Below are 25,571 nucleotides of genomic sequence, written 5' to 3'. Positions count from 1 at the left end.
GAAATTTCGTCAAATTGAAGTAATTACAATGATATGTAGTGTAAAGAGTACATAATTCACATGTACTATATTATGCTTAACTGTCCCCCCAATGGAACTGCGTTCTTAGTCAGAGCTCTTAAGAGTAAATTTCCAAGTTAAAAATCATGACAGTTTCGTTACTTTAATGTATTTATATCAATGACTAAGGAAGCATAGAATCTGTTATAATTACGAAACCTACTTCATACTTTAGTATAGTGGATACTAAAAGGGCGACTTATGCTATTGTATCCCATTGTTCCAAATTTGATTATCATTTGTTATTTGTTACTAATAATAACAGCGTAAGTGTAAACGACTATTATGTGACCCAAATGAGTTCGAAACTCGTCGGGTATACACCGACCAAAATAGGCTGTTACTGCTTTATTCATAAGCCAAGTTATAGTTTAGAACCTTTCTAACAATTAGCGTGTATAATGCACACACTTAGTGTTGTAAGTATAGTGTTGTGCGTTATCATTATTTAATCGGTATTCGATATCGATATGCATCTGCCGTCTATACCGTGGAGTCGCACGGCAGAGTGCCTGGGTGAGTGCGCTCGGCAGGCGGTATATTGCGGGCTGAGTGTGTGTGAAAGATTCGCGGCCGCGCATCATCTGTGCTCGCCTTACCCGCCACTCGACGCTGTCATCGCCGCACCCTCTTACGCCAGGAAACGTTAGTAACAGATATATTATACACATACATAAACTTGAGATGTTTTCTATGTTCTACTGTTATCTATGCTGCATTTTGAAAGCGAAATAAATATATTTATTTCAAGTTTCATCCATTAACGATAAAAAAAATACAGATTAAATTGAATAGGTAAAAGTTAAAGTATCATTTAATAAGTTTTGGATAGAAGCAGGCGATACTTTGCGGAAATCCATAATATATTATGGAAATTAAACTTAATTTGCTATACTCCGTGCGGAACGTAGCTATGTACCCTATTGCCGAAGATCTGTTTGGTTTGGAGTATAAGCATTGAAGAAATTATAAATTACCCCATACAGATTCTCCTGGTTTTCGCGGAGTATAGCAAATTAAGCTTAATTTTCATAAATAATTAAGTTAATAAAATAGAAATATGTTAAGAATATTATCGATATAAATATGTCGAGTGTTGTTCGTAGTTACATTTTAGTTGAAATTGGTTGCCAGGCAAGCGCCTGATATCGTGCAGAGAAAGAAGGTTAAAATCTGTATGGCTGCTTAGTCTTAACTCATACTTAAAAAAAGGGTTAAAACGAGACAAAGTTATATGTTCGTCACAAATCTGTCTCGTTTTTTCACTTAATTTCTTTCTTGGAATCAAGTCAAACAACGCTCCATATGTCTCAGCATAATACTAACTATACATGTTGCGTATGGTTGATGTTGGATGCAGTGTGTAGTCGTTATTAAATCGATTGTTGATATCGATACACATATGCCGTCGGATTCATAAGCACACTGAGGCGGTATTTGGCAGGATTTTGAGCACAAGAGGCTCCCGACGCGTATCATCTGTGCTCGCTTTGCTTGCCCCTCAAGGCTGTCGCCACCGTATCCTCTTACGATACAGGATTAGCAACAGTAGTTTATATGTGTAGTGTCACAGTAACTATAGTAATACAGAGGTCTGACGAATCCGCCTACAGAAAGCAATGGTGCTGTAAATGTAGCGATTAAAAGTACCTTACTGTCCTCAGACACTGTCTAAAGGATATTGGCGTTTAAGTTAGGTTTTAGTAAAAGTAGAGCTATTTGTGACAAAGCTCGTCCGTGGAAGTGGTGCCGCCATGTTTATTTCTACCGCCTAGCATAGTTGCTGTGTTCCGGTCTGGGGGGCGTGGTTTCCGGTGTAACAGGCCCATAAGGCTAAGCACCAACGCCTCAGGTCGATGGACACAACACGAAGTGTTGCTCGATACCGGTAGGCGATGGTTTTCCACTTATCTGCTTCGTCCATACATTTTATTTATACAAAATTCGAATTACTGTATCTTTTTTTTATACTGTGGTATTTTAGTTATTAAATCTATAGTCGATTACTAAATGTTTTGCGTATTCGTTACTTAATCGCCTCGAATGCCTTCGATTTTGTAGATTCTTATGCTTAAGTGAGGTACGGTTATTTTGTTTACGTTCCCAGTAGCAACTACCCCGTATGCAAAGGCTCGTGCACTGAAAATTTCTAAACGGTCAGAACCAATATCCCAATATTGGATCCAAGCTGCCACATGTGTGGCCGGGTGGGGAGTTAACGACGCGTGTAAGCCAAATGGGCGGGCTAGCGTGCTGCCAAAGTTAACTAAAACGATTTAAACTACAATAGTGCCCCTAAATATATTACCCTGCAACACCGGGAATGAACGAATAATACGCCCACTCATATGCCCACATGGAAACTTATTGTTATTCGATATGTCTGTTAAAAATTTCAAAGTTTGAATTAGACGTAAACTTATAGAAAAGTTGTATTATTCTACAAAGATTAACGTAAAACATAAAAAAAGCTTGGGTGCTCGAATTATTGCTATAACCTTGCTCTTCTAATAATTTTATATGATGAAACGGTGATAACAAAAATAACACCCGGCTACGTTTGTTTGGTTTTTTTAAAGAATAAACAGAAATACAAACGAATACGAATTTTGGTAGGCACATGAAATATCTCATATTTTGATTCGATTTATTTTCGCATCAACAGTTTAATAAGTTTTAAGTTTAAATTACAAATCTCTGGAAAGATTCCACATTGTCCGCTCAACTCTTAACTGCTGTGGCATCACGCCAACACCATCTTGGAATAACTTAACGCAGAACTTTTTTTTTACTCACTACAAGGACATCAGGTTGTCAAAAAAAATCGGTGCCAAGTAAAATGTAGAAAATTACTGGCACTTTCCTTGCTACTGTATAAAAGGGAAAACGAAATATATGATCCGTGTGCAATTTTGTGCATTTTACTTGGCACCGACTTAAAAATGTTGCAGATAATATTTATTTGTTTATATATAGTTATATATATAACAAAGTCGTTTTTTTAGGCAAAAAAGTTTTTTTTTTCAAAAATTCGAGTACTCCTTACTGAGTCTTTACTAAGAGTTATTTTTACAGGTGGTACTTTTTGCGGATGCTAGTAACCCTTTGTCCTTTTCTGTACCCCAAGGTTTAAACGAAATTTCATTATAATCGGTTGAAAGTTAAGGCGTTCAAGCGCAACAAACAAACTTTCATACGCATTCATAGTATTAGGTAAAAAACTTGTAGATTGCTGTAATATATAGCGGCAACCTACTTTCAAGTGTTTATATTTCAAATAGACTAAAATTTTTTTTTATAACTTAGTTTTGACTCAAACGCTATTAAACAATATTGTGATACACAGTATCGTTTAATAGCGTTTGAGTCAAAACTCACAGAGATATCACTTCACACTCGAAACCACAGTGTTTGTAGGCCCTTACTGTCTTACACCTAAATACACATGAAATATTTTCCATCCCGAAAAAATAAGATTTAATTGATTAATTCTTTTGTTCACTTTTTTAGAGTATGATTCCCGAGATTTTTGGATTAGTGAGCGTGTGGCTAAATCTGATGGCAACTTTTTTATGAGGACCTTTTTGATTATTTGTGCATTTATAATTAAAGCAATTAAGGAATTTTTCAGCAACGATTTATTATCAGAGCTATATGCGTTTTAAATTTAAACTATTAAATATCACTTGCTTTATCAAAGAAGTATAATATCGTGACGAGGCTTGAGAGTTCTCATTAATGATCTAGGAGACATATACATACAAGTCAAAAATCCATACTCGTACTCGTACCCTTCTCATTCTTAAAAAGGAGAACCGTGCCCTGTTTTGGGACGATGATGATGATGACATTAATATTAGGTCTGTTACACAAAAGTTATAAGAGGAATAGCCTCGGGCAGAGCCAGTAATAAATAACCTTTTGCAAGTCGGTTAAATATACGAAACAGAATAATATTATTCCCGGAGTGAAATTCATAACAAACAGCGTCGACGGGCGCGCACTCCATTTCGTAAATATCATGGCGGAGAATTAAAATTTTAAATCGCCGACCGGGATCGGACAATCTGTAAAAGTAATAACTTTGTTAAAATATTAAAAAGTTTGCAATGGCGGCCTTTTCATTTATGTTTATTGTATCGCGAATATTTTTACAAATAGGCTAGTTTGCTTTTTGTGGGTGGGGATTTTGCTTAAATACAGGTGCTTTAATACAAAGCACGGAGTATTGAAACACGATAGGTGGAACAAACCAACAAATCCACAAATGGCTGAAAGTAAATTCCTTTGATTAAAAAACGGTCGTATTAGTGGGTACTAAAGCTACTGCTATAGTTTAAACTCAGAAAAGAAATCAGGTACAGCTCTAAGATCACATGCAAAATTAAAATCAAATGACTCCTGCCACTTCATAAGTACGCGTCGCGTAGCGTAGACACTATGCGCGTGTCGGTCTTTTATCTTTCATAGGGTTGTCATAATTAAACACATATAATGTTTTAAATTCGTTTGTATGGAAAACGAAACATGCTTCTTTTGATTTAATATTTTTACATTGTGATTCCTTATGAAATATACTTTTGCACCCTTCAACAGTATTTAGGTAGATAGTTTAGATAGGTGTATAAGGATGACGATAGTGAAAAGCTCAGGCTTTCTTACCAATAAGAACTTTATTGCTTTTTTAGTATGTGTGTGATATTATTTGGTATAAATACAACTAATACCATTAATGTGAAAGTGCGATTGTTTGTCCTTCCTTCACGCTCCAACTAAGCAATCAATCAAATTGATTTTTGGCATAGAGCTACTTGACAGGTAACCGTAACATAGGCTACCGTTTATCCCAGGAAAACAAACGGTTCCCACGGGATTGGTACAAAACCATAATTAACGCAGACGAAGAAAGCGGGCAAACGGCTAGTTTGCCAAAAAACCCGCAGACTAAAAGAGCAATAAAGTTCACTTTGTTATAATAGTTTTCAATGCATCCGGAAGCGTTGGCTCGTTAACTAAATACACAGGGCTGTACCTCATTACTCTTTTATTAATTAACTCTCGACAATTGACATTCAGTTACGTGTTTAATTGTTTGCCGTGCTGATTGCCCAATTTACATATGAATAACTAGCCATTAAACACTCGGCTTTGTCCTCATCTCGAGTTTTTTTTTAAATCTCCATGGAACTTTTTCTTTTTTCTAAGCTAAAAAGTATCCAATTGCATTCCCCAGGATGCAAGTTATCTCTACGCAAAGTTTCGTTAAGATAGCTTTAGTGGTTACTCCTTGTTTGCGTTTTAAACCAAGATTTCGCATTTATAATACTATAATGGATGCGTTTCGATACGATTTCTTCGGCTGGATTGTGCTTAGACGTCATTCGCATTGATCATTCATATTGAGTAAAAATGCATTATAAATGGTACGAGTCAAAATGCATTGCGTAGACAAGTGATATAAAGAAACAGATTATTTGATGTATAGTAACTTTTAACAAATGTTGAGTACAAACCTGTAGTACTTCTAGTTCTGTGATAGAAACAAAACTGAAGAATACTATGGTTTTGGTTACAATAATATTGTTACGTAGAGTAGGTGTAGCAAAGCAAGTGATATTTTAGAGGTTGCGTCGTAGCTACTCGTAGAAGGGAGCGTAGCGCGTAGATACGTGTAAGATTTAGAGTCGACCGCATCAGTCGTTCCGAGGTTATCCGCAATTTTTTTGCGGCTTTACGATATTTACGGTTCTTCTAATATTTGAGTATCAAAACCTTTGTACTGACTGACGTATAATCTACAATCCAAAATTCTAAACGAAAACTTTTAAATTTGGAGAAAATATTTTCTTACTAACCCAGAGGTGTTTATTTTTAGTCTAGAAGCTTATAGCTTAACGAAGTAATAGAGAGGGATGCGACTCGGTGGGTCCGAGTTTATTTATAAGTTTTACGTGGCTAGGGTCACGAGTAAGCGCTATACAATTACATTGTTTTTAATTAAACTTGTTCTGTATTCGTGTTAATGAGATTTATATTGAAAACAATAGAACTGTTTACTATAGAAGCACACTCGGAAATGCTTTATTATATGAAATTGATTACAGAATATGCATTAAATTATAATAAACGACATGTTATTGGAAATTATTATATTACAATGGACCCGGTTATTGGGAATTAAACCCGCCCCGATATTGTGTAAATAGTTTTAAATTGTTTTGTGAAAAGCGTTATTTGTTATTTCATCTGAATGAATTTTACTACCGCCCTGGCGCTGTGGTGATCGCTGTGGTCTTATGAGTGGGAGGTCCTGAGTTCGATATTTTTGCGAATTCATAATTTCTGGATTTTCTCTGGGTTGGCCTTGTGGGAAGCTCTCAGGCTGTGGCTACCTTCCCTTCAGACAAAGACGTGCCGCCAAGCGATGAAGCGTTCCGGTACGATGTCGCTTATTAACCGATTAGGGTTATGGTTTAAATGGTTGGTAGACGTCCAAACGTCCGGGAGGTATACAACGGGTTCCCCCGGCGTCTAACAAAGCAAACAAGAGGGACATACCGTGGTGGTTTTTAGTTTTAGATGGGGGGGTCCCCAGGTGACCTCCGTCCTGCCAAAGGGTCGGAGGTAGCAATAAAGCTTTACTACCAGGTCAAAAAAAAAAGGTTATGGCTTATATAAAATAAAATAAGACCCCCTATTCCTAATGGTTGGCTAGCAACCATCTTAGACTAACACAAGTAACGTAATAAAAGTAACTACCTACGTACGTTCGTGTGGCAGTAGCGTGGTGACAATACTACCCCGAAACAATCTATTCTCTGTATGTACTTAATAACTAAAGTTTGATTTACAGTTTGTGGGTTAAAGCGGGTGCCTCGTTACTGCGAATGGGGAACATTTCCATTACGTTGATTAATTTTCGAGAGTGTAATTTTGTTTTTCATCTGTTATTTATTGTCCTTACGGGAGTTAGCAAAATTTGGAATTCCTTGTAGGTAAATCAATAAATACTTCCTTAATAATATTATAAATGCAAAAGTTTGTTTGTTTGTCTGTCATACCTAGGCGATGAACCGACTATAAATAAAGTTAGCTGAAAGGACGGTAAGTAACTTAGGCTACTTTGGATTTGTAAAAAACCGTTACAAATACGGACAAAGAACGCGAGCAACAGCTAGTAATCATAAAAGTGAAAGTGTGTTTGTACGTTTGTTTGTCCATCCTTCGCGCTCTAACTAATCAACCAATTTTTGCATAGAGTTAGTTGAAATGATGGAGAGTAACATAGGTATGCAATAATATGCTAAACATGTACAATAAAGTGGATTAAATAAAATGAATAAATAATTTGTAGAAAAAAAAAACTTTTCTCCTTACGTCAGAGTTTTATAAACTATATATAAAATAAATAAATAAATAAATATACTACGACAATACACACACCGCCCTCTAGCCCCAAAGTAAGCGTAGTTTGTGTTATGGGTACTAGGATAGCTGATTAATATTTTTATGAATATAATACACATAAATACTTATAATATACAGATAAACACCCAGACACTGAAAAACATTCATGTTCATCACACAAGCATTTTCCAGTTGTGGGAATCGAACCCACGGCCTTGGACTCAGAAAGCAGGGTCGCTGCCCACTGCGCCAACCGGCCGTAAAATATAGGACGACTAGTAGAAGCCTTATCAAAATAACGTTACGTGGTCTAAAAATACATACGCGTTGGTAGGTAGACACTCGATCGTATTGGTAAGACAACGCTCACTTTTAATGGCTAACCGGAACTGTGGTGTTATCGCTCACGGGGTGAAGGGAGGGGCGGCATCACACCACCTCATTTCCGGTTCCCACAATCTAGCGTTTCAAGCTGTAATTGAGTTAGTTCCAAGACTGAAGCATGAGCATGACTCTCCGGAGCCATGTTCTAAGTTAATTGTGATCTATGTTGTTTATCTAGATTGTATGTGGAGCGGTGAATGAAAATTTATTACAAGTTCTTGAGATAAGCGCGTTCTCCCCCGAACTATTTAGCTTTGTATTATTAGTACGGATATATTTTCCGATCCCTAACTAAGTAATCTTGTTAGTCTAATAATTAGCACGTTATGTATCACGACGTTCTGTGTTTTAATCCCGTGCAGGGCGATAAATTGTTTAGAACTGCGATATTTTATGACAGACTACTGATAACCATCGTTAAAACCTGTCATCCTGAACTGGAGTAGATGAATGATGGATGTGTGCTCTAAAACCCTCCTTATTTGTTTAAAATTCAAAATCCATTGATTTCAAGTAAGCTTACTTTTGACGGCCGATTGGCGCAGTGGGCAGCGACCCTGCTTTCTGAGTCCAATGCCCTGGGTTCGATTCCCACAACTGGACAATATTTGTGTGATGAACATGAATGTTTTTCAGTGGCTCGGTGTTTATCTATATATTATAAGTATTTATGTATATTATTCATAAAAATTATTTACCAGTTATCTTAGTATCCATAACACAAGCTACGCTTACATTGGGACTAGATGGAATGTGTCACGATATTTTCTGACAATGTGACTGCAAAAACTGCGTACACATTTTATACAAGAAGAAGAAAGAGACTGTATTTAGCCAATAGTTTTGTTGAAATAATATTTAATTCCTATTATATAGACACATATAAAGCAATGTGTAAAGCGGTGATAGCCTAGTGGTTATTACGTCATCCTGACTTGCGGGGGGCCGAATTCGAATGCCAACCACTAACTATTATAAGTTATTTCCGTTTTGAGCACTTAATATATCACGGCAAAATAAAAAATTGTGAGGAAACCTGCATAACTGAGAGTTCTTCATATTGTTCTCAAAGGAGTCCGCCAATCCGCACTGGGCCGGCGTGGTGGACTAGGCCTTAACCCCTTCTCATTAAGAGAGGAAACCAGTAATAGTAGTGGGCCGGTAATGGGTTGATGTAAAAGCACTCACAGTGCCTTCCATGTTGCTTTTTGATATGAGCGGATGATCAGTTTTAAAACGGTGTATGTAGATAAGTAACTGTTAACCATTATTGTTAAGCATAAATTACAGCGCGATATCCGATATTGCTGTATTAGTCATTCGATTACATTATCATCACTTATCGCTCATTGAGTGCGCGGGATCCGCCGCCAACTAATTTGAAATCGATAAAACTCTAAATATATGGGCTTCATAAGAAGACACACACAACTGGCGATGGAAAGAGCTATGTTCGGCGTAACTCTACGTGATCAAGTCAGTAATTAAGCGATTTAACCTCTAACTATTATAGCTACGACATAAGTTTGGTCAACCGCTAAAACCGAACTCGATGAGTTCTGGAAATCCTAAAGAAGGATATTTTTAATACCAGAAAAGTACCAGGGTAGCATACCCAAATCGAAAAATAAACTATTGTTACCCATGCACAACTTTTCTTTTTAACTGGTCTTGGCTTTTAACTTCGGACGTAAGATACTATTTAACCCGGAAATACTCAAGGTTTCCGCAGGATTTTTAAGAAGCCAAAAGTCCCGTGTATACAGCTAGTAAGTATATTGTCTATACTCGCGCTGTCCTAGCTTCATGACAACGCATTTGTAAGAAAGCGGCCATTATTTTGAGAACTAGAACGTCGTCAGCTCCAGTGTAATACATTTAAAAGCTTTGTTTATTTCATCTCTCTCGGTCCGAGATAAATAAGTGTTACGAAATAAAAGGAGAGGGAACAATCGCCCCGTCAAATCCAGTTATATTCATTTACGGAACAGCCTGTAACATCTAAAAAAGCACACTCCGTGATGTAACTGATTAAAATTTATTTGAATAAATGACTATATTTAAAGCCCTTCCTGGTATAGTGGTGAAAACTGTCTTGTGAGTGGAAAGTCCCGTTTTCGATCTCTGGCTAATGGTCAATATGCAAATGAAGTGGTGGACTCCACACGTCTCTGAGAACTTTAACAGCATTAACAACATATAGAAGCGGTGATTGCCCAATGGGTTCAACTTCATTTTCGGAGGGGGCGAGTTCGAACCCCCAGCGCTCACCTCTATCTTTTCAAAGTTATGTCCATTTTAAGAAATTATAATATCACTTGCTTCGACGGTGAAGGAAAACACCGTGAGGAAACCTGCATACCGGGATGAAAATTTCTAAATATTGTCTGGTCTGGTGGGAGCTGTTGCTACATACATAACATTGCATAGTACCGATTTCTTTATTTGAGTTGTAGTGCGGCCACTGAAAAACTATATTAAAGTATTTATTCATAAAAACGTAAATCATCAGAAAACTTAAATGGAAGCGGGCTGGTCATTTAATGAGAAGGAAAAAAGAAAATTGGGCCAAACATATAACAGAGTGGTATCCTAGAGACGGTAAGAGAAGAAGGGGAAGATCATTCCGAAGGTGGGAAGACGACTTAGGAGCGACAGCAGGACCTCTGTGGACAAGAAAAACCCATGATCGCGCAGCATGGAAGAACCTGGGAGAGGCCTATGCTAAAGCAAGACAATCAAGCGAAACCAGTGTATCGTTAAGTAAATAATCAGTAAGATAAGATTGTTGAAAATGCTATAAATAAATAAAATTCTTTAGCAGTCACCAAAGTACCCATAACACAAGCTACGCTTCCTATGGGGCTAGCCGGTGATTTGTGTAGTGACGTAGTAAAAAAAAGAACTACGACATATTCATACATTTTGATTAATTTGACCCTTCGTTATACGACTGCACATCTCAACAACGTTAATGGTTTACGAGTATCGAGGCATAACGTCGGAGATACTCTTGGAATTAACGCTTAGTTTACAGATTACATCCGCGTAAATATAGCCAGAGCTTCTAGCTTATACTTAGTGAAATAAGACTCCATAACCCGAATGGTTTTATTTTTAAAGATACCCTCTTTTGGAATACTTGAAGAATTACTCCAAACGCTAGTGGGATTCATTAAAAGAGGCAAAGTTAATTTAATTGCTGCGGGGGGGAAGAAAACTAAAAGGAATAACAAAACAGCAAGCAATCTGTTTAATGCTTTCCAAACAAAAAACAAACAAAGTTATATAAAACGTAACGTACAGCAAAAACATTAATGTTATAATTGTTGGTTATTTTATCGTTGGGTCTTCTTTATTACATTTACATGGTAAGTGATGATGCAGTCTAAGATGGTATCTGGCTTACCTTCGACCTATGGCAGTTACACGAAACCCACGGAAAACCAGCAACGGCCAAAGCCTCACAAAAGACCAGACCATAGAAAAAAATTAAATTATAAATCCCATATCGCCCCTGGCGGGAATCGAATCTTAGTCCTCCCACTTCAAACCATAGCGCTGTCCTTTGCGCCAGGAAGTTCGGCAAAAGAAGGAAGGTTGGGACATTAAAAAAAGATGAAATAGGAAGCGCTGACAAGTATAGTTCGAAGCTTATTATCTGTACGTTACATATACTATACTCTGTTATAAACTAGCGACCAGCCCCGGTTCGGCACGGGTGCAATGTCGATACTGCTGTGGGGCAGCTTGATGTTATTAATAATATAATTCCGTGGTACATTCGTTTAATCTATCTTGGAATGTAAGCGCACAAAAATGTGTTTAAATGCATGTAAACCTGCCTCTTAAATCACTTTATCTATTGCTGAAAACCGCTTTTGCGATTCATCCGTTCGGTAGCTACGATACACAGTAGACACACAGACACACACACAAACGCAAAATACACATACAGACACACACTTTCTCACACATAAACACCCACACACCCCATACGCGCGCGCGCGCTCACGCACAGACACGCACACGCACACATAACCACAGATTTAAAACGAAACTTATTTAACTAAATATTCTTTAATTTAACCCATTTCGTAAGAATTGCAAAAATTTAAGAATTTATTTATGTAAAAAACAGTTGCTCGGAAGATCAAACCCACCCAACTACAATGAAGCGGGCCAGTTTAAATATTTTCCTTTATTCTGCAATGCGAATTTCCATTTGGGTATTTACAATGGACAGAAATAAGCTATTCAGGGCAAGAGTGAGTCCGTAACAGGCGCAGGCTTTTGGACTGAGGCCGTACCTTTTCAGGCTTCTACCAGACCAATTAGCCTTTGAGTGTCTTTACCTGGAACCTGAGATTCTAATTGGTAACAGGATTCGTATTCAAAAGTAACCCAAAAATTTATATTGAGACTTTTTTGTGAGGATATATCTTTTTTTTTATTTAATTAAGCGGTAAGCTTTTAATGTAAAGAATTACTTGATGTTTAAGTCCAGCGTTAATTTTTAAAGGTGGCCAAGCGTGGTAGCGTAGCGAACGACGCGGCAGATTTAAGTCCAAGGAAGTGAAAAAGTTCAGTGGAGTATAGGATGCATAATTGTTTTGCAAAAAATCCTTGAATTTTTACTGTAATCATTACATTTGTGTCTGCTGCTGCAAAATTACCAGATGTTCCCATTATAGAAATAGTTGGGAACATTCTACCTTTACAAATTTCAAGCTGTTATACCGCAATGTCAAAAATGGTGGCGTATCAAGTGCCTCTTATGGGCTTATTTGAATTTCATTTAATTTTTCAGGTAATTTTAGCTCCACCTTTATTTATGTGCTTCTCAAATCTATTTATATAAGCAAGGTGATAGCCTAGTGCGTAAGACTTGAGCACCTCTATTTTTTCGGAGTTACGCGCGTTTTAAGCAATAAAATATCACTTTTTTGCGGTGAATTAAAACATCATGATGAAACATGCATTTTTGAGAGCTGAACATTCTGGAATGTTCTCGAAGACGTGCTATGTCTACCAATCCGCACTTGCCCAGCGTGGTCCCGGCCAACGATACGGCTCGGCCTAAACTCTTCGCAACCTGAGTGGAGACCCGTGCCCTGTTGTAGGCCGTTAATCCCTTATAATATGTGAAAAATAAATCAGGGTGGCCAGATCGATTCTTCCTGTTATCGGGATCAATAACCGATTTTTCGGGATTTTAGGGCTTTGGTTGGGAGAAATAAAAAATAAGTTAATAAATATTTATACATAATATATTAAGTAAACAAACATATTTTTGAGATATAAGAAAAAAAAACAAAGTAGGTATTTGTGACACATAACATAAGAACCGAATGAGCATGTTTATTCTTTTTGTTCTTGCCATAAGTATTTGTCATTTTTCTTTGTGTGTTGTTTGCAAGTTTCGTTTGACGAAAATGTGAACTTAAAATTATCGAACTTGCTATGTCGGGAGTCGGGAGGACATACAAGAATTCGGGAGAATCCCGCCAATTCCCGACCGTCTGGCAACCCTAAAATAAATGCAAAAGTTTGTTTGTTTATTACTACGAAAATTAAGCTTAGTTTGGTATACCCTACGAAAAGCAGATAAATCTGTATGGTGTTATTTTTAATTTCTTCAATCTTTATACTATTCCACACCAAACATATCTTCGTCAATGTACTCACTACGCATGTTTCGCTCCGACACCGGGGAATACTTAGGAGATGTTGACTTTTTAATCTCTTAACTCATTGCATGTTCTCGTATGTTTATACATGAAATGTATCTTAGCTTTAAGTTAACAAAAAAAAACGATATTTTCGTTAACAACTGTTAGTTTTCAGATGAAATAAAATTATTTTTAGTATATTTGAGTATTAAACTTGTATCACGAAAGGCCTCCATTACCCAAGGAGGTCATAACGTCCGTACCGCAGCCCTAATTTTATGATTGTATTGTTCCAGTGTTCCCCAATGTTCCGGCGGCGCCTGGGATGCCTTGCGCGGGGGAGGACCGTAAGTGCTTCCTTTGTTTTAATTTAATTGCTTCGCAAACACAACTCGGTAATGAGGTTGCGATAGCCAAGTCGTTTTACTCGAGTTACTCATTTTCAGAGTTCCGTAACCCAAATTAACAACAACACTGTTGGATATTTAAATTAAACTAAGATGATTATCGGTGCGGTAAGCGATGATAGCTCAGTGGGTGGGAGCTCGACTTCACATTCGGTGGGCCGAGTTCGAATCCCAGCAATTGACTCTAAATTGTCTAAGTTATGTGCGGTTTAAGTAATTAAAATATCACTGGCTTCAACGGTGAAGGAAAAATCGCGAGGAAACCTGCATGCCTTAGAGTTCTACATAATGTTTTTCTTTGGTTTTTTGGGCCAGCGTGGTGGACTACGGCCTTAACTCCTTCTCATTGTGAGAGGAGACTCGTGCCCGGTAATGGGATGATATAATGAAGATGATTATCTCAACATAAGTGTCAATATATTAGATTAGATATTACAATTATTGAAAGATGGTGGATGGCGCCGCGTGCCGTTCGGCCCATGTCGGCCGGTGTATGCTGTTTACGTCATATCGACACCAACCTTATTACTAAGCTTTCGCTGTCCGTCCGTCTGTCGTTGGTTTGTCCGCCAGCGTGCTTTATCTCTTGTCCTACCGTAATAGTCCAACATTTGAATTTTCCACCGAGAATACTGGCCATACCAAAAAGTAAAATAATAGTTTAAAAAAACTAAAAATCAAGCTTTTTATATAAACCGAGCTAAAAGTAGAAAATAAATTTTAATAAATTTAAATTAATAATAGTGTGAATAAAAAAAAAAATTGTAAAAAAAGCGTGGGGTGCATGGTGTCAATTGTTATAAATATTTTATTGACAGTTATGAGTAGAGTGATTAACACATTGATAATATCTTAAAAAGCACCCCACTACACTACTCAGTAGCAATTTTTTGTAATAATATTTGATGGATCAAGCTACTAAGAAAATACCTAGAAACTCTACTCGCAAAACATTTTATGTGAACGCGCAAATAACAACATTGATGTATTTTGACAAAGGCCGAACGATTTTAAACTTGCTATTATTTCTGCTTTGTCAAGCAATCCGGACTGCACTTTTGGAGCACATTATTTTTATTTTTTAGATTTTCTTAGTGTAGTATTATTTTTCTTTTTTTTTTTTTTTTGTTACGTTTATTAGTGTTAAAATCAGTCATTTTGTAGTAAAAGCTGTGCACACCTTTAAGCGGCCAGTCACACTTATTAGAAACATATATTTGTAATTGTCCTTTTATATGTATTATGAACAAGCTGTTGGTGATCTAAAGGAAATAAGTAAAAAAATGGCATATGCATGCAAAATGAAGCTTAACACCTACGCGTCAGCTTCAAGGACACAGGGCAGTACTTCAAATTCAAATTCAAATTTTTTTTATTCATGTAGACCTTATTACAGGCAATTATGAAGCGTTCATACATTTAACATATTACACTCATGTGTTAGTGATGGTGATAAATGCATTCGTTAACTTAAAACTAAAGCTTAAAAGGAGGGTTCCAAACGCTCCCTGGTCTAAGAAGAGCCCACAACAAACTTAGACAGGTTTTTTTTTGCTATCACCATCTCACAGTCTAGTTAATGTCGGGCCATGAAGTAAGAGCAATTCATACCCTAGCTTTTTTATCATACATGTAATCTTCTTTCGTACTTCGCGGAACGTGCTTCTTGCATGCCCTGTAAAATTCTACTCTGTTTTAAATAGGAGATGGTTTTCCACTTTCCATCCGATGGATACTTGTTCCGTTAATTATTTCTATACAAAAACAGAAAAATAATAAGTGTTTATTGCAAAATACTTTGTGCTGTTCAACAACACCCCACTTGAGAGTTATTGTTCTTCAACGACATGATAACTAACTAACTATCTTCTCAAAAACTTCTTTTTATGCATATATTATTTTTATAATAACAACGCGACACGTAATAGTTCGACTAGCAACTCGAGTGAAGTCGAGTCGAGTTTAAAGAAATACGCCTCGTACCATCGCTATAATGAGGGCCCGTTATTTACTCATTGAAGGAGCGAAAGTCGAGATACGGGATTGTAGAATAAAAGGTTTTTTAGTGAAACGAAAGGGGTGAAGTGTTCAACAGTGCTTGCGCTACAGTGGAATACGGTCAAGTTACGTTTACATTTACTTTAATTTTATTATAATTTATTTAGTTTTTATCTTCATTATGTAAATTTACTTTTTATATATTTTATAACTACAACCTTATACACCTTATATCTTTAAACGAACAATCTTTGAAATAAATATGTACAAAGCGGCTCAAATGATTTTCTTGAAATATAGTTTGCAGGGGGGTTACGAGGGCGATAAATCGAGGGTTTAATTTTTTCGGAAGCGTCGTTTTATCCGTAGTTTCAGGCAATGAAAAACTGCTACAATATCATGACAATACGAAGGTAAATTTCGCCACCAAGGTTGTAATAAGCGGCCAGTCCTGAAATAAGAATATTCCGGTTCGAGTCCAGATGATTATTTCTCCCCCTTTTTTTGCTAGGTTTTTTTTGATTTGCCAAAAACGCAAGGGATCGAACCCACATATTGATTTTTTGGAGACATTGCATCATCATCATATATACCATTAGTGCGAATTGGTAAGACCCCACACGCCTTTGAGAATATTATGGGATCTCTCAGGCAACAAGGTTTCCTCACGAATAGTATTTTATTTCATAGTGTATTACCTAAGTATATATTTTTAAAACTTAGGTTAACACTGTAGTTTCAGTAGAGGTGTGATGTAAATGAAAAATCTATTCCGTCTTATCTGGAGCGTAACACCCTAGGGGCTAAGCGGGGAATTGCGCCAGGGCCCCTAGATCAAAGGGCCCCGCATTTTATTTGTCCCTCAGCCTTCATGAGCGACTTTCGAAAAATGTTACATTAGTTAAATCGTATTTGAATAAATAATTTGCTACTTTTAACTTTTTGGCTCCTGACTAACCAACTACAACATTGCTAATTATTTTAGGACCTTATTAATGAACATGGCATACATAACGCTTGTTTTTTTTATGCAATGGAAATGCAGTGTTTTTAATGCTCTGTCATTTGGAAAGTACTGTCAGTGGAAGTGTGGCAAAGTACTCCGGCCATATTTTTACTATTTAACAATAAGGCCTCGAAATCTAAAATAGTTTCATTTAAATAGGGCCCCAAATTTTTATTTTATCCCGGGGCCCTCGCTTTCAAGGCTACGCCACTCCTCCTATTTCTCTCCTATTCTATCTTTATTTTCCTTCGCGTACCTATAATTTGTTGTGCTAAACTTGAAAAAAATGTCACGTGCGATTCAGAGCGTTCATATTTTTATCTCAAATTCTCATAGCTTACAGTTGGCAGGCGTATATCCACAGAATTATATTTCGCATCAGACTCAAGGTAACAACACCATCAACATACAGTATTTCTATTTCTCAAAACAATTCTGCCTAGTGACACTTGAATTTGCGACGCTGTTCCTACAGCTATAAGCATCATTTTCGCCTGCACGCAATGCAGTTAGCTCGAAAATATTCTAGGTGTAGGTACGTACGTATTTATTATTTAAAGGGACGTGAATAAGATATCGCCGCGCTTTCTAGGTCAAAGTCAAAAGTATGCGCTGTAATATGTACCTACATTTTATTTATTTTAACTTGTAGTTTCATTTTCTAGAATGATTTTTGTAGACAAGCTTTCTTTATTATAGCGGTTGCTCGAGACTAAGTTCATGTAACTTAGGTACCTACTTATTAAATAACTTCAAAACATATTAAAACCGCGTTGCCCGCGTTCATCGTCCGCATTTATAACGGTTTTTTTTACAAATCACCCAATAAACACACACACTTTCGCATTACCAGTAATGACTTGTAAGGATAGGACTTTCATATAATCTTCTGACTCATACAGTATTGCCGCTAATATAGACTACAATTCGGCTCTTTTAAAAGTTCGTGATTGTACCGAACCAAACACTGTTGTGTGTTCACCAACTGTTTGGTAAACAACTCTTTTCGTTCGAAAATAAGCTGTTTTCGTCTTTTTTACTTAGTTATGAATAGCACAACTAAAATAAACAAAGTTAAATCCGCCTTGAAATTTTTTGAACTACAATAGTTTAAGTATTAGATTCGGGGTAAGTCATTTACGTGCGTGCTGCCATCTCTGGGATAATCATAAAACATATTAAAGTCGATAACAGTGTGAATGGAGATTCTCCAACCATTTTTACTGGAATCAATAAATCATCGACACAATCGTAAGAATTCGTTCGAGTCGATAAGATATCGATAACGCAGATATACATGCAGTCGGTACCATGCTGCGTCCCATCCATGTCTTGTTCCTTGGACATCGTGAAGTTTATGACAGGTGTTTTTATTTATATCGTTAGTAAAAAAAGCTTAAGAATTATAATATTATTGAAAAGATTGTTTGTTATTATACTTATGTTTAATTTTAATCAATGTGACTGACATTAGTGTGCCTGCGTGCAGTTTCTATTTTTTGGGATGACCTTATTAAATTAGATAGTATATTATGAGATTAGTGAAGCTCAACTATAATATAATATTTTTGAACTCGTACTTATAAACTTCAATTGTAGGTACACGTTGTCTATACAGACACAGACAAAGCGACAAACTTAAAATAACCCTATTTCGCCTTGAAAGCTAAATGTAAGGATTTTTCAAGTGAGCTTTTGTGACTGAATTTCTCATCCCTCGAAGCTATAATTATTCCCCTTTAGTCATTTAAAATTTTGGAGCAATTTATTAGTTTATTGGAATTCCGTCTCCAGCAGGTATTATTTAAATGTATTAAGAGGTCATAGTGAGGGATTTTCTTGGGAAAATAATAATACGGCTCTGGTCCTTGCGCATAAGTCTTTAAAGTGAATTTAATTTCTCGTGGCCACTGGAAACCACCTTTTGTTTCGGGATGTTGCTGCCGCCCAAGATTCGGCATTGCTCAAGTCAAATGGCACAAAATCGTCCAAAAGGTTGTAAATGGAAGGGGTCACGACCCTCAGCAAAAAACAAAAGATAGAGAGAGATTTAATACATCGACAATAAACCTGCATGCCTAAAAGTTGTCATAATGTTCTCAAAGGCGCAGGCGTGTGAAGTGTACCAATCTCTACTTGGTAAATATCTCTAATAATAAATCTGAGTAAGGACGTGCCGTGTAGTGGACCGGTAACGATATAGCTCATTCTTGCCAGTTCTAATTGGATTCGCTATGATGTGCGTAGGGTTTAATTTTTCTCTTTTAGAGTTGGAATATTACTTAATTCTAACTACGTATTCGTGAATTTCCTCGAGTTCACCCTCAGGGTGCCCAGTGTGAGATTTCTGCCTACGTTTACTTATTCGATCGCGCAAAATTTAACTTCGCTTTATATGGAATTGAAAGAGCGCCATCTAGTGACATTACTGGGAAACTGTATTGTCACAAGATGACGCTCTTTAAACTTATAAGTAAACGTAAACGTTAAAAGTAAACTTAGGTCACAAATCTCACACCAGGTACTCTGAACAACATAATTTTGTGACTTTTTAGCACTTAACATCTCGCAGCAATTAATGGCAGTATAGTGTGAAATTTTATATCTTCGTTTATTCATTCGATCTGTTTGAAATTTTCGATTTGTATGAAATCGAAAGACCGCCATCTAGCTACAATACCGGAAAACAGTCACTTAACAAGATGGCGCTCTTTAGTGACGTAAACGTTAAATGTAAACGTAGATAGAAAATCTCAAACCAGACACTGTACAAGCAAATTATGCGACTTTTTAGCACTCAACATTTCGCAGCAATTTATGGCAGTATAATGCCAAATGTATAAAAAGGTCGTTGAATAAAGATAAAGGCTAACATTGTTCGGTGCGGTTCGCAGGCAGCATCTACAGGCGAGGCGCACGCCGGTGGCGGAAGCTCTACCGAGTTAATGGACACATATTTCAAGCCAAACGCTTTAATAGAGTGAGTATCAAGAGAATTATCTCGAATAACTGGTGTTACTTTCTAAAGAATATTATTTTCGGGCATGAATTTTAATATTTTCCCCTTCCTGCCGATGAAAAATTATTCGGAATTCTGAAATTGTTGGTACCCCATTATATTTTTGTAGTAATGAGAAGCTTATACAACTAGACTCACTGACCTCTATTATTACCATTTCGTTTTTTTTCTCGAATTTATTAAAGCTATTTTTGCGCTTTAAATTTGGAAGCAGTAATATCTTCTTTTATGAAATATGTAGGTGTGGTCTATGGTAGAACGTGCTAAAAAGAAGTTGCCCACTCCCTCTTCATTCATAAAGCCGTAAATAATTATCTCGCCGTATCCTATAGACATAGGACGACAAAATTGTAGACATAATCGTCTTGTGTCGCAGACGTTAGCTCTACATAACTGCAATTGTGTAACATGGACCATTTAAGGAAAATCCGTGAAGTACTTGATACGTATTAATATTCCGGGTTAAGAACATGCTCTCAAGTTCGGTCTTAGGCATAGATTAATCGATACTTTAATTTAATTTACTCATTTAACTTTCCAGCGAGCCTTTTGTGCCTTCTGTCAAGACCGCATCTGGGGCCTGGGGCGGCAAGGATTCAAATGCATTCAGTGCAAGTTGCTCGTGCACAAGAAATGCCACAAGCTTGTGCAGAAACCGTGCTCCAACGAGCACGTTGATCCAATCGAGGTTAAGGACGATGCGAACGGAGAAAGCACACTCGGCAGAGCTTCGTCTGTTAGGTAAGATTTTCAATATATCACTTTTTCTAGTAGTAAACACGCTTGCTGCGTACCAAATAGTAGGGGAGAGTGCTGCAAGTACAGATGACGCAGAACTTGTGTTTATGCTCACTACTAGCGACTTCGTCTCGATTATCTGCTTTGTATACTCATTGCGAGTTCTGGCGCGCAAGCTGAGTATGCTATCCGAACGCGTCGTGAACAGAGTGGGGACTCCGCTCTCCTTCACACCGAACCCATTCGTTGTTCGAATTGACTCTCTATAAACCTGTTGTATAAGTAATCTGGACATTTCAAGAATACTTCTAGAACACATCTTAGATCACACCGTATACAATTCTACTGATAGTTATGTAACGTAACTGAAAAAGATTCATTACATTTTGCATCAAGCAAAAAGTTCCTACAGTTATTTTTTTAAGGACCTTCTAAGACTACTAACCCAGCAATGGGAAACGCGAAACGCACAAATCTAATGAAATGAAACTACCTAAGGGTTCGACATAATGATATAAAGAAAAAAAAAATTTGACATTCTAATATTATAAAACGTTAAATAATGTGTACGGAAAGTTTTTCTTTTATGGTATTAATTAATGCGTTCAAAATGTATAACTTCTTTCGTTATACATTTCGAACTTCTTTATAATAAAACTAGCGTAATATTAAAAGTTGCTCCGACTTGGTTTTCGAGTTAATGGACTTTGTCTGTATGACTCCCCGCCTACGTCCATACCTCTAACAAGATTTAAAAGTCTTAATGGAATTAAACTCGGAGGCGCATTTCTTAAAAAATGCGTTGGCATAATTATTCAAATTAACAAATGGATTTAGGGGTCTTTAGAGTACCTATTAGCGGAACCAAAAATTTTACACTGAATTACTTACTGGTTGGACTTCGTTTAGCATAATTTATGGCTTGTTTACGTTACGCTAGTAGTTTGCGGTTCGGAAAAAGGATTTTTTAGGTTGCGTTACTAAAATAGTTAAAAATTAACTATACGGTGTGACGTGGAACTGAGAGTTATCAGCCTCTTAATGACGCAGAGAATGAGAACATTAAAAATGGACCCACCACGCAACTCCAATGAGGGCCGGCGGGGTTAACCGATTATGGTTAGAGTAAAGTGGTAATGATTGGGACCGATGACTGAACTTGTTCGCCAGGGCACGGCGATATACATCATAACGACTTGACGTCTCATAAGTGCTTATTAATTAGGCCTACTTGAAATAAATGAATTTAGAATTTTTTTGAAGTAAAACTTCTTTATTTTGAATCAATTTCTTAATTTACAACTGACCTGAACATTTCTGAACGGTTTCGGTAGGTACTCGTAAGTACCGGAAATACTTTGGGAATGGTTACAGATCCCAATGGCTTCTTTTAATAATTGTACTCTTACGGTTTTATTTACAAACAGTTTACAATGATTTCTCTCTTTCTGTTATCAGAAATTTACATATTCCAAAAAAGAATACATAAAATTATGTACCTAATTAAAAGATCGCTTTACAACGTTTATTTTTTTACGTTTTGTTAGTAAAGGGGTAGTTATAATTGTATCAAGTATGCTTTATACCTTCATTTCTAACTCGCGCCATCAAATAATATATTTGACAAAGGCGTCCAATTTAATGCTATTTCATTCGCACGCACTTATATTGTGCGAAAGAGATATATCTCGAGATCGGTCGCCTAATAGCTGCGCGTTGAATAAGTCATTTTGATTGCTTTGTTAGGACGTGAAGTAAGGACGATATTTGGTGTAAAAATACGAATGTACTAAATAACTAAATACTGAAAACTAACCTTGGAAATTTGATGCTTCTCCCGACGACCAAACAGTACATAAATACTATCAGTACATAATACAAGGACCAAAAGTAGCATGTGTTACTCTCCATCCTTTCCACTAACTGTAATATCTCGATAACTCAAGACGTTGATTGGTTAGTTAGAGTGTCAAGAAACGACAAACAAACAAACAAACAAAATTTTGCATTTATAATATAACTAGCTGTTGCCCGCGTTTTTGGTCCGCATTTATTACGGTTTTTTTAAAAATCCGGTGGGTTTGTTTTCCTGGGATGAAAGTATATGTTACTCTCCGTCCTTTCAACTAACTCAATGCCAGAAATCAAGTCGATTTCTTGTTTAGTGAAGGCGTGAGGGAAGGACAATTCTACTTTCTTGAACTCATTCAAGTGGGAGTCTTTTGAATTGATTTTTTTGCCTTTTTCATTTAAAACAGGTCTCGCGCGGAGCCCGAGCTGCCGTTACCGGAGACCCCGCCGGCGCCCCCGGCCCCCGTTCGCAACGAGGACCTCGAGCCAGGCTCGCAGCGGCAGTACTCGCTTGACGACTTCGAGCTCATCCGAGTCATAGGCCGCGGCTCATATGCTAAGGTGCGTTCGAATTTGATCAGAGTGCAGAGTGCGCAATATTTACCTACGCTTACTTATTCGATCCCGTGAAAGTTAACTCCGATTTATATGGTATGGCAGGAGCGCCATCTAGTTAAAATACTTGGAAACCGTACAGTTTTTTTTTTAAATGATATAATGCTTTTTTCGTCATAAAAGAAAATACAAAATCAAAACTATTTAAATTTGTACAAATTTTTGTTTTGTTTTTCTTTGAACGGATGTAAAGTGCACCTGTTTCAATACCATGTAGTTGTGACTGTCTCTCGGAATACAGAAACTGTCGATAGATGGCGCTCTTTCAATACCTAGTCGTACCACTGTCAGTAAATATGTCTTTGTGAAAATTCACAGGTGCTAATGGTAGAACTGAAGAGAACGAAACGCGTGTACGCGATGAAGGTGATAAAGAAGGCGCTAGTAACGGACGACGAGGATATCGACTGGGTGCAAACAGAGAAGCACGTGTTCGAAACAGCTTCCAACCATCCGTTCTTGGTTGGATTACATTCCTGCTTCCAAACGCCCAGTCGACTTTTCTTCGTCATCGAGTTCGTGCGCGGTGGAGATCTTATGTAAGTATAGAACTGAGCCACAGAAATCTTAATAACAAGGCACTAGAAACGTTGTGTAGACGACAGTCCAAGGCTCGGAAACCGGACAAATTTTCAAACCGGTTTCGGTCATTTACCCCGGGTGGGTGTCATTTCGGTTAAGTTTTTGGTTTCATAATTCAAAGAAATTCAAAACAAAAAAACAGGGCATGATTGTTTGTTATTTTATTGATCATAAAAGTTTCAATCGAAATTATATAAAACGCAATGCGTCATACTTAGAAACAAAACATAAAGGCTTGTGAAAGTTTTATGGTTTTTATAACTATGCCAGCCAAATCATCATATCCTGAAGATGCTCCGTAGCGAAACTGGACTACAGAGCGTATTTTGGAGTAAACAATGTGTATAATATTGTTTATAAATGAAATTAAAACGTACAGATCTCAAAGATATGTCACTGTTAAATATCAAATTAAGCTTAATCTTGGTTTTATGTAATTGTTATCAGGCTTTTAAACTAAGCTAAAAGTGACGTTCTTCCAGGTTCCACATGCAGAGACAGCGGAGATTGCCCGAAGAGCACGCGCGTTTCTACGCAGCGGAGATATCTCTCGCGCTGCACTTCTTGCACGAGCGCGGTGTCATATACCGCGATCTCAAGCTCGACAATGTGCTACTTGACCACGAGGGGCACATCAAGCTGACAGATTACGGCATGTGCAAGGTGGGCTCTCAACTTAGCCTCACCCGCAAACCTACCCTTTATTATTTGGGCTGGTGGTAAAGCTTTATGCATCTTTATGCCTAAAAAGTAGTGAAAAGATTGTTTAAATTAAATAAATAAAAAATAAATATAATACGACAATACACACATCACCATCTAGCCCCAGAGTAAGCATAGTTTTTGGTATGGGTACTAAGATGACTGATGAATATTTTTATGAAAAAATTACGTAAATGGTACCCTCATATTTTTGTATACTTTTAACGGATAGCTGCATGTGAATTAATTATTTTGGCATATTGAATTAACTCTTTTCTTTTGTGCACGCTCTGACTTGCAATGTCAGCAAACCTTATGTCTTGTATAATGTTTTATGTCATCTTTCATTCATTTGCCTTATAGTTATCCATAAATGATGTAGTTCTATCTAGTTAGCTTAAGTGGCCCTGCCGTACTAACAAGATGTAAAATAAATAAATAAATAGATTCTTCAATCTTCCCTTAACACTTCCGTCTGTACTTCTCCACCTCAAATTTTCCCGCCATTTTATATGACCTTACTTTTTGATCTGGGTTCCTGTCTTTTGAATTCCTACTCCGACTTATGCCGTCCACAGATTATGCATAATTTTGAACAGTCTGAACAAAAATACCTTTTTTTATTGACCCAATTGACATACAAAGGCAGATTTGCTAACATTCATATTTCCCTTTCCGTTACAGGAGGGCGTCCGACCAGGCGACACGACGTCGACGTTCTGCGGAACACCCAACTACATCGCGCCGGAGATACTGCGCGGAGAGGAATACGGGTTTTCTGTAGACTGGTGGGCGCTGGGTGTTCTCACGTACGAAATGTTGGCCGGAAGATCACCTTTCGATATCGCGCATGCGGCCGACAATCCTGACCAGAACACTGAGGACTACCTGTTCCAGGTGAGTGGTTCCAGGATACGCGACAGTTAAACGAAACCGAAGAACCGTTAATAGCCGAGTTCGAATCCCAACCTCCAACTTTTCTAACTTACTAGCTTCATCACATCAACTCTCCTCCCACAATTAGAAGGGGTTAAGGCCATAGTCCACCACGCTGGCCCAGTGCGGATTGGTGGACACCACACGCCTTTGAAAACATTATGTAACTCTCAGGCCGGTTTCTTCACGATGTT

The 25,571-nt window shown here is 37.3% G+C and overlaps 1 protein-coding gene across 6 annotated transcripts in view; it reads left to right on the top strand.

Annotated features, from left to right (window-relative positions):
* The window catches only part of LOC120630930 (atypical protein kinase C), a 305,109-nt gene that overhangs the window by 274,898 nt on the left and 4,640 nt on the right, over nucleotides 1-25,571 (top strand). For all 6 annotated transcript variants that reach the window (XM_039900280.1, XM_039900277.1, XM_039900276.1 and 3 more), the window contains 7 exons: nucleotides 13,820-13,870; nucleotides 19,829-19,914; nucleotides 20,495-20,694; nucleotides 22,950-23,103; nucleotides 23,476-23,696; nucleotides 24,222-24,402; nucleotides 25,126-25,338. In XM_039900280.1, coding sequence (XP_039756214.1) covers nucleotides 13,820-13,870; nucleotides 19,829-19,914; nucleotides 20,495-20,694; nucleotides 22,950-23,103; nucleotides 23,476-23,696; nucleotides 24,222-24,402; nucleotides 25,126-25,338 — 1,106 coding nt within the window. The remainder of the gene's footprint in view (nucleotides 1-13,819; nucleotides 13,871-19,828; nucleotides 19,915-20,494; nucleotides 20,695-22,949; nucleotides 23,104-23,475; nucleotides 23,697-24,221; nucleotides 24,403-25,125; nucleotides 25,339-25,571) is intronic.

Source organism: Pararge aegeria, chromosome 17 (assembly GCF_905163445.1).
Source record: "Pararge aegeria chromosome 17, ilParAegt1.1, whole genome shotgun sequence".
Lineage (NCBI taxonomy): Eukaryota > Metazoa > Arthropoda > Insecta > Lepidoptera > Nymphalidae > Pararge > Pararge aegeria.
This window is presented reverse-complemented; position numbering and strand designations above follow the sequence as displayed.